Source organism: Homarus americanus, unplaced genomic scaffold, assembly GCF_018991925.1.
Source record: "Homarus americanus isolate GMGI-L3 unplaced genomic scaffold, GMGI_Hamer_2.0 scaffold24922, whole genome shotgun sequence".
NCBI lineage: Eukaryota > Metazoa > Arthropoda > Malacostraca > Decapoda > Nephropidae > Homarus > Homarus americanus.
Window position 1 is genome coordinate 5135257 of NW_024722610.1, and position 10195 is coordinate 5145451.

Below are 10195 nucleotides of genomic sequence, written 5' to 3' on the forward strand. Positions count from 1 at the left end.
GGGGACAACAAGCCTTCAGTCTGAGTGTATTAGCTGAGAGTGTTTACCTTCCTGGTGTTGTTCGTTCAGTCTGAGTGTATTAGCTGAGAGTGTTTACCTTCCTGGTGTTGTTCGTTCAGTCTGAGTGTATTAGCTGAGAGTGTTTACCTTCCTGGTGTTGTTCCTTCAGTCTGAGTGTATTAGCTGAGAGTGTTTACCTTCCTGGTGTTGTTCGTTCAGTCTGAGTGTATTAGCTGAGAGTGTTTACCTCCTGGTGTTGTTCGTTCAGTCTGAGTGTATTAGCTGAGAGTGTTTACCTTCCTGGTGTTGTTCGTTCAGTCTGAGTGTATTAGCTGGGAGTGTTTACCTTCCTGGTGTTGTTCGAGTCAGTTGTTTACCTTCCTGGTGTTGTTCGTTCAGTCTGAGTGTATTAGCTGAGAGTGTTTACCTTCCTGGTGTTGTTCGTTCAGTCTGAGTGTATTAGCTGAGAGTGTTTACCTTCCTGGTGTTGTTCGTTCAGTCTGAGTGTATTAGCTGAGAGTGTTTACCTTCCTGGTGTTGTTCGTTCAGTCTGAGTGTATTAGCTGAGAGTGTTTACCTTCCTGGTGTTGTTCGCTACATAGAGTTCGCTGTTTATTATCGGGGAGAATATTTTCCTTTATTTATATATATATCCGCCTCACTTATTGGTTATTAATATAGTTTATATAACAACTCGCATTAAAAATATAAAAAGTGTAACTCACCTAAGTTTATTAATAAATTTATATATATAATTTTCCTATAATAGCTGTATAGGTTTATATTATTATTAAATATGGCTTAAAAATATTGTCAATGCAATCCGGAATTATTGATATTTTTAGTAGTGATTGTTGTAGAAATGTGAGGAAGTTCCCCAGAAGAAACTATGAAAAATAGAAAAAATAAGACGAACAATGAATAACATGGACTATAAAAGGTTTCTGTAATAATACGAGACAGAAACCTTGATTTAAAGTGTATATATTACTAAAGAAGACAATAATCGCCTTAAGTATGGGACAAAATAGGAAAAAGGGTAAGTTTTGACTGGTGTCATTCTCGAGTGTGTAAAGCTTTATGGGGTCAAGTGGAGGCTATAGTTATCTTTGTTTTTATCATAATGGTTAAAATATTACTTCAGTTAACTGTTAGGTAAAGGTGGAAGAGATGGTTAGCACCAGAAGGACAATGCCGCTTCAAAAAAATTGCATTCTCTGGTACCTGCAGACTTCTTAATTTTAACATTGAAATAATATTGAATGATTGAAATTTTTTTCATAGGGCCAGCGCTGTCCAAAGAGGAGCTGCGCATGCTTACTGTGGGTGAGATTGTACAAGAACTGATAAAAGCACAGAAGGAACAGCGTGATGTAAACCTCAACAAGCTGAAGACACGTATATCCTCTAAGTATGGCCTCCAGTCCTCGCCTAGACTCGTGGACATCATAGCTGCTGTGCCACAACAACACAAGAAGGTTCTCCTTCCCAAACTTCGTGCTAAACCTGTCCGTACAGCTTCTGGGGTAAGACGATAGTTATAAACTGACGTGTGTTGTAATGGAAGCAGGTCATTTTGTCTCAGGTTCATTGTATCTTCTGTCTAGGCAATGTATTCTCTTGCTTAGTTTAAATAGATGTTTGGGTTGACGGTTCATAAAGAATGTGAAGAGACTAGAAATCATGGGATCCTTAAATCCATGACTTTTGTGTAGAAGTCATAAAATGAGCAGAGTAAATTTGTTGTAACTCTTTGTGATGAAGTGAACACAAATGTGTTTAGAGATTAAGTAGTCGCATTGATAGTTTTCCTGCTCTCAGATAAATGAAGAGTTTGTTCCAGAAACAATATGAACTAGCCCATGTGTGGCTGGTAGCTACCAGCCAATTTCACCATTAACCACTTGGGTATAGGGTCTGCTCTGTGCTGAATCAAATCTTTTGGGGATAACCAAATAAAATAGTAATAGTAGCATCCCTATTATTAACCAGATGATAATGGATAATACTTTCAACAGATCGCAGTCGTGGCTGTGATGTGTAAACCTCACCGCTGTCCTCACATTAATATGACGGGCAATATCTGCGTCTACTGTCCAGGTGGACCTGATTCTGATTTTGAGTACTCGACTCAGAGCTACACTGGGTATGAGCCAACGTCCATGAGAGCCATCAGGGCCAGATACAATCCATATTTACAAACCCGACACAGAGTAGAGCAGGTAAGTTGTAAACATTTATCAGCCATTTTTTATTTTATCCTTTTTACATTCAAACTTTAAAGGTATGTTTTTTATTATATTATAATAATTCTTAAGGCTAAGGTTTTATAAGACTATCAGGTACCGTACAATATTTGTAAATGCTGTAAGTGATTCATAATATTCCACAAACTTTGACAAAAGAAATACTGTACAGGTACACAAATTTGAAATAAGTCACAAGTCACATTTAATCATCCCATTCTAAAGGTAAGTAGCAAGCAGTAGAGTCAAATGCAAATTATATTCCTCTATATTTTGAGGTAGCTATACTGTATTATGAACATAATAAATAGATTATAATGGATTTTGATAAGACTTGTTGCTGTACTGTACAGTATAATACTTTGATATAACACAAGATCTTGAGGGAGTTAAGTGATCAGTATTTTCTCTCCATTTCTATGGAAGCTTTGATTCATTATACTATACTGTATGTCTTCTTGACAAGAGGGGATTCTGGTTCCTAGATTGGCATGTAATAATTTGTGTAACCTTTCAGCTACAGCAGTTGGGTCACAATGTTGACAAAGTAGAATTTATAGTGATGGGTGGGACATTTATGGCTCTCCCGGAGGACTATAGAGATTACTTTATCCGCAACCTGCACGACGCACTGTCTGGTCACACATCCACAAATGTTGCTGAAGCTGTCAAGTACTCAGAACGCAGCAACACCAAGTGTATAGGTAAGAGTTTCACAAGAAGGGTTTCATACATTCTTATGATACTGACTTCTTTTATGATTACTTTATTACTACCCATGGGGAAAAATATTTGTTTTAAATTTAAATACAGTAAGTAGTTCTATTTTTCAGTGAATGAAATGCAAACACTGTTCTGTAACTTATCTTTTGCTTCAAGCTGTGGAAGTCTTTACAACAAGATGTGATATGGTTTTAGTTACTTTACCCAGTAAATATTTTTTATATCATTTTACTGACTGTAAATTAAGAATAGTACTTTTGGTAAAAATAATTTGTCATATTAATGATCAACTTAAACATTTGTTATTAACTGGAACATGTGATTTATTCATGTATTGATAGTACAGTATTTATCTTACTGTAGCGTACTTTTAACGCTCCATCGCTGTTGCAAATACTTACCACGTTTTCTGATCCAGGAATTACCATAGAAACACGTCCTGACTACTGCTTGAAGCGCCACCTCTCTGACATGCTCAAGTATGGCTGCACGAGATTGGAGATTGGTGTTCAGTCTGTGTATGAAGATGTTGCCAGGGATACAAACAGGTGAATTTTATGTGTGTGTAAAGCCCACGCTGCTTATAGGCTACACAGACTAGCGGTCTTAAAATTCCTAACCTGCGACTTTGCTGGGTTTATCCGTCCCCCACCTCACGAAATATACAGACCAGGTGTACAAGAACTTATAAAAGCACAGAAGGAAAAGCGTAAAGTCAATACTTACCCTCAAATACATTAGCATGGATAAATAACTTATAAAATATATATTCCTGTATATATATATTTTTTTTAAACCTATCCTGATATAGACTTAATGTAATGCACCTCTTGACCTAATTTTATAATACTGTATTTTAATACCTGGTTCTCTTTCACCTGTAGGGGACACACTGTGAGGGCAGTGAGTGAGAGTTTCCACTATTCCAAAGATGCTGGCTTTAAGGTGGTGTCTCACATGATGCCAGACTTACCCAATGTTGATTATGAGAGAGACGTGGAACAGTTTATTGTAAGTGCAGTATATATTGAAAATCCTTCTTCTGTTTTTGTTATGAGTATTACAGTTTATAAATATATTTTTTTTGTATGAGCTTTAGTGGGTGTGTGAGAGTGTAAAGTAAGATATCCCATGGTTGAAAGATAAGGATGGAATACCATAGGAAAAAAAAAAGGTAACTAGTATATGTGAAGGTTTGATTAATTGTTTCTTCATATGCAGGTTGAGGATATGATCAAGTACTGTACAGAACTGTACTGTATGTGTACAGTATACAGTACCTATATTTGTTATCTTAGCACCTACCTGTCACATCCTAGACACATCTTTCATCATTCCTGTAATTCCCTCTTTTATTTGATACTTTTTGTTATCCCTTGGTTCACCTCTCAAGCATGGAAGAGGAGTAAAGATAATAGAAGAATGACAGAAATCACCTGTATCATATATTTCATTACCATTTTTTTCTCTATTTTCAGGAATTCTTTGAAAATCCAGCCTTTAGACCAGATGGGCTGAAAATCTACCCAACTCTGGTTATTCGTGGCACTGGTCTCTACGAGCTGTGGAAGACAGGACGATACAAGAGTTACCCTCCTAATACCTTGGTCGACTTGGTGGCCACAATACTCTCACTTGTGCCTCCTTGGGTCCGTGTTTACAGAGTTCAGAGGGACATTCCGATGCCTCTGGTTAGGTGAGGTTCCCACATAATTGCAGGCTTCTAAGATAGCTTGATATTTTTTATGTAAAATTGTCACTCGAGTTTACATTTTATTCAGCAGATAGATATATAGACATTACAAGTATATGCAGTTCAGCATATATATAAACAATGCAGGTAAATAGTTCAGCATGTATATAGACAATGTAAGTATACAAGGAACAGGTATACAATTTATGTACTGTGCCTAGACATAGCAGGTATACAAACAATGGTAAACTGTAAGGTAATTCAACCGAGGATAACCAACAAAGCCATCAGATATTTATATCCAGTAGAGATCTTTACTTGGGCTTGGTTACTAATCAGTACAGTAATAGTAAATCTATAGGAATAAAATCGAAAATATGTGGATAAATGTAACAAGCATTACATTGTGGGTTTTTCTATGTAACAGGAGGGGGACTGGAAATACCCTGTACTGTATGAGTGTGTCAGGTGTGAAAAGAATATTTTGAAGAAATTTGAAGCAGAATTTTGATATTTGGCTCACTGCTCCCTTGTGCTGTCATCTTGGTTAAATTCAGTTATTATTATATTCCTTTATTTTGTGAAGTTATGGCCAAGTTGTAGTGAGTTAGCTGTTTTATCTCGTGGATCATAGTGATGGGATACGTACGTGGATTGATTGGATCTTGTATACTGTACAGTACTATAATTTGTCTTAATGATACAGATATCTTACAAGGGAAGAATATAAGTGGAAGAATGCATTGTGTAGGTGATGTATGTTACAGCAAAAAATCCTGTTACTGGAGCGATCCATCTTCTCTATCCTCAACTTGTACACACAATACAGTATGTAAAGTGAACCCCTGGTACTGCACTCCTCTAACCTAATTTATTTTTATTTTTTTTAATACTCAACAGTTCTGGAGTAGAGCATGGAAACCTAAGGGAACTTGCTTTGGCCCGCATGAAGGATCTTGGTACGGAGTGTCGAGATGTACGCACCCGTGAAGTTGGCATCCAAGAAATCCACCACAAAGTCCGTCCTTACGAGGTGAGCCAATTTATAGTCAAGTCTTTGTGTATTGACTTTACTTATGTTATTTTTTTATATTTTGTGTTCAGAATAGAGTATCTAGTGATTTAATTTAATTTCCTAATGCTTAAGAAATTTTGTCAGTTTGTGCTCTTGTGTGTAATAATTGCAAGACATTTATGGAGCAAAGCATTGAGATTACCTCACCTCCTAATTGGCCAAAGTGGAGACCTCCTCACATGTATGTCTCTCAGATAAAAAATGCATAAATTATGTCTTCTTTATGTGTTCTTTGAGTGGCTCTTGAAGTTATTATATTCACTATTTACAACTGCTCTTCCAATCCTCAGGTAGAGTTCATCCGACGTGATTATGTAGCTAATGGGGGATGGGAGACTTTTCTAGCTTATGAAGATCCAGAACAAGACATCTTGGTTGGATTGCTCCGCTTAAGGAAATGCACGGATCAGATTTTCAGGTTGGTGCTTTAATTAAATTGTGGCAGATTTTAGAGATTATACATTAGTATATGAGATATATATTTATTGATTTATTCTTTTTACTAATTGAAGCTTTTCCCACTACAGTACAGTATTTTACTATAGTACTGTATTCCCTTTGTACAAGATAGCTCAAATTCACAGACGCATAACTGAACCACTTCTTTGTTTCTTTAGGCCGGAGTTGGTGGGTGGAGTGTCAATAGTACGAGAGCTTCATGTCTATGGGTCAGTCGTGCCGGTGAGTTCTCGTGACCCAACCAAGTTTCAGCATCAGGGCTTTGGCATGTTGCTAATGGAGGAAGCAGAGAGGATTGCCAAGGAAGAACATGGATCCCACAAGATTTCTGTAATCTCAGGTGGGTTTGTGGTAATATTTATATTTATTTACTTATTTATTTTTTATTCCTTGCTGCTCCAGCATGGCAATATAAAGTATGTGGGTGGTGACCAGTGATGTAATGGTTAGCATGCTCAACTTGCAAGAGAGTGGTCCTGGGTCTGATCCCAGGCAGGGTGAAACAATAGGCAAGTTTCTTTATGTCATTTGCCTCTGTCTACCGAGCCTGTAATTGGGAACCTGGATGTTAATTGATTTGCAGATCGTGTTCCGGGGTAATGGTTAGCAAGTACAGTTGGCAAGTTGTTTGGTCTTTTCGTATTATTCCTTGACACTGGGGCATACAACTCATTAACTTAGGGTGTGGTTGCTGTGTCAGAGACAGCTTTTTCACCTTAAACAAATTCATGCTTTGGTGGCTCTAGGGCCAGCCATCTTCAAACATGATAGGCAACCAGTATGTGTACAGTATATATGAATGTGCATGTGTCAATCTTAAACAATAACCAGGTATCTAATGGATTAAAATTAAACTTGGTTTGCAGGTACTGTACTGTATATCACAACAATATCTCAGAAATAATCATTTATCAATATTTTCCATCTTTATTAATCAGTGTTAGGATGGTTAGGTTAGGTTAGGTTAAGGATTAATAAGCTAAGAAGAAAAATATAATATTTTATATATTGCTCAGTGTACAGTGTTGTTCATGTACAGTACTGTTCTCCAAGGACAAATATTTGTTCTTGATAATTACTTTCGGCTTACTTTTTCTGGTGAGGTGATAGTAATGTATAACATTTTTAATAATATAAATTACTTTTTTAATTACAGTAGTTTTTTATTTATTTATTTATTTTTACAGGTGTCGGCACTCGCAACTATTACCGGAAGCTTGGGTATGAACTAGAGGGACCATACATGTCAAAATTCCTTGTCTGATTACAAATTAAAATGTACAGTGATATAATGATTATAATAATAATAAATTATCTTTGGGGGTAGAAATGCAAAATATAACTTGAGTAATTTATATACCATTTTTATTAGAGAAACTCTTTCCTTTAATCTAAATATTTGACCCTGGACACAACAATGGTTTTATGGGATTTAATTTTTTAATACTCAAGCTGTAATGACAATTTATTATAAACCATCTAGGATTACTAATTCATTATTATCAATGTTGTGAAACCATCAAGTTCTGAAAATTTGGGTCATAATCTATGCTTATTTCTACTTCAATTTCATCTGAAGTTTGATGGTATATTCACTTGAAAGAATATGTTTAGATTAAGTTGGAGATAGATATGAACTCAGCTTTACATCCAACAGCTTACTGAACACCCTCTGGGTACTGAACTGTAAAAAACAGGAGGAAGAACAGAATCTCAATATTGAGTTTACTGTATAATCTTCTTAGCATTTTTATGATATGATTGTCATGCTGGGTTGTTGGAAGTGACAGAGATACATTAGATGGACACTTGGAGCCTTGTTGAGGGAAAGGGAAAACCCCAGGTGAGCACCTTATTATGTTATGGCAATTAAAGGGATTGAATGACACTAAATAAATAGAGTTTGTGTTACATTTTATTCCTGTTACAGTATCCAGTTTCATAACCTTATGGATTGTTCAAGCACAGAAATATAGCTAAATAAAAACAAAAACATTGCAATTGTTCTTAGTCTTTTATTTCTGTGATTCAATAACTAAGATCTTCAGGCAGATATGCCATCAACTTGGTAATCAGATCATGCAGTGAATGTGAGCACTCATTTAGCAGCAGGAACACTACCATCGGTGCCATAAGAATTGTCTTGGCACCAGTACTACATCACTCCTGCTCTTTATTAAACTGACTGGTTTTCAATCCTGAACCTGAAGAGAAGCCAAGGGGATCCAAAAGGCCTGGATTAAAAGCAATCGCGCTATTTCAAGATATATCATTAATCTATGTTGAACAGTTCCCGGTCACTACATAGTACAGTACAGTACAGTACAATACAGTACTGTGTATGTAATGTGCGCTAAAACAGACATCTTCAGTTGCTAAGTCAGATTCACCTCCAGACATCTGATATTTATAAAGCACATCTTGAACATTGATTATTTTTTTTATATAGAATAATGAAAGACTGCCATAAACCTGTTATCACTAAGCATTATCAAGAATGTTTATCTGTGTTATCTGTGTGTACGTGGGGTGATCTAGGATTAAAAAGATATTGACAGACCTGTTTGTTAGATCGAACGATATATTCCACTTTTGGATTATAATATACTGTATTGGTAACCATTATTAGATGCTAAATGTGTCTTAAAATCGTGTATCCAACAAACTCATAATAGTACTGTGTATTCAAATAAACTACCAATGTGTATAAATGGTCTTAAATACGATGCATACAGTACTGAAATCGATAGAAAATTGCCTGGTTGAAGCCTTTCCCAAGTCCTTGAATCCTCAACTACATTTCTGGGTGGTTTATGGTTGAGTCTGTCATACTTAAATGTGATGATACAAGAGTGGATCCAGGAATATCAAAAGGGGGGGTCCAAGAAGTTTTGGGTGGGGGGGGGAGACATAGCGAGCCTATCTAGCCGGAGGGTTTGGGGGGCACTGTAAACGTATAATTTTTTTTTTTAAATCTGATCAATATCATGGGCATTTTGAAGCCTTGTGCACTTGATATTAGGAGATATTCTGAGGTCAATAGTAATTACTTTTTACTATACAAAAATAAATGGATACAATACTGCATTAAAAAGTATAGGAATTTTTGGGTGAAAAGGGGAGGTCCGGACCCCCCTGGATCTGCCCTTGCGATAATGAAACGAGACGAATATGAAGTGAGGCAGAATTAATGAAACTATCAAGATGCCAGATGGTCCTATCAATTACTTACTCCCAGCCAGCCGCTTCTACCTAATAACTGAATAATAGATATGATCCATTGAAAACTCTGAGACATTTGGATCAGAATATTTCCTACAATTTTTATGTTAATTCATTTTACTGAGGGGAAACAGGAATGAGGCAAACCTAGATCAGTAAACATGTCGAAAGATAACAAACAACCTACCACTGTAACTGAATTTCGATTTATTTATCTTGAAGGTATATAAAATGTACTACAGGCACTTGAAATATGTTGATCTATCTACTGTATCTATCGATCTAATGTTTGTCTAATACAGTATGTATGTAAGCTAAAAATCAGCCTTCCTCGACTGTCATTACGCTGCTACAGGACGAACATTGGGTGCTACTATAGCGTGCGGACTACACAATGTTTAGGGTGGTTAGGTTAGATAAGTCAGATTGGGTTAAGTCTGGTTTGATTAGATCAGGTCAGGTCAGATTCGGTTATGTTAGACTTAAAAGATATCTTTGTAAACTGCACGCTATAGTAGCACCACCTGCACTATATTTATATTCCTGCACTGCCTAACCACATATTGAACCAATGAGAACCTACAGTATATGACAATTTTACTGAATATATACATATTTATAAATAAAATAAATATGGGATAAATAACTTTTTTTTCTCTGGGATACCTTAAATTAATTTGGAGTATCCTCATCACAGCAGCTGCTTTGATAGTTTGCTTTAAAGAATGTGCAAGCATTTTCCTGGTGTGAAGGTTGGCGTCATCCTATGTGGAGTGG

The 10195-nt window shown here is 36.3% G+C and overlaps 1 protein-coding gene across 1 annotated transcript; it reads left to right on the forward strand.

The window, feature by feature from the left end:
* Positions 1-836: 836 nt before the first annotated feature.
* LOC121862924 (elongator complex protein 3) lies at positions 837-8202 on the forward strand. Its single transcript, XM_042361351.1, has 11 exons — positions 837-1039; positions 1285-1526; positions 2019-2222; positions 2764-2950; positions 3388-3517; positions 3854-3980; positions 4448-4665; positions 5563-5695; positions 6028-6155; positions 6355-6536; positions 7384-8202. Exons 1-11 carry the CDS (start codon positions 1018-1020, stop codon positions 7458-7460), a joined length of 1650 nt encoding a protein of 549 aa, XP_042217285.1. The 5' UTR covers positions 837-1017; the 3' UTR covers positions 7461-8202.
* The last annotated feature ends 1993 nt before the right edge of the window (positions 8203-10195 follow it).

Coding starts and splice junctions, on each gene's coding strand:
- LOC121862924 (XM_042361351.1), top strand. CDS start 1,018: ATGGGACAAAATAGGAAAAAGG. Junction 1,040..1,284: donor GGGACAAAATAGGAAAAAGG/GTAAGTTTTGAC, acceptor TTTTTTTCATAG/GGCCAGCGCTGTCCAAAGAG. Junction 6,537..7,383: donor CAAGATTTCTGTAATCTCAG/GTGGGTTTGTGG, acceptor TTATTTTTACAG/GTGTCGGCACTCGCAACTAT.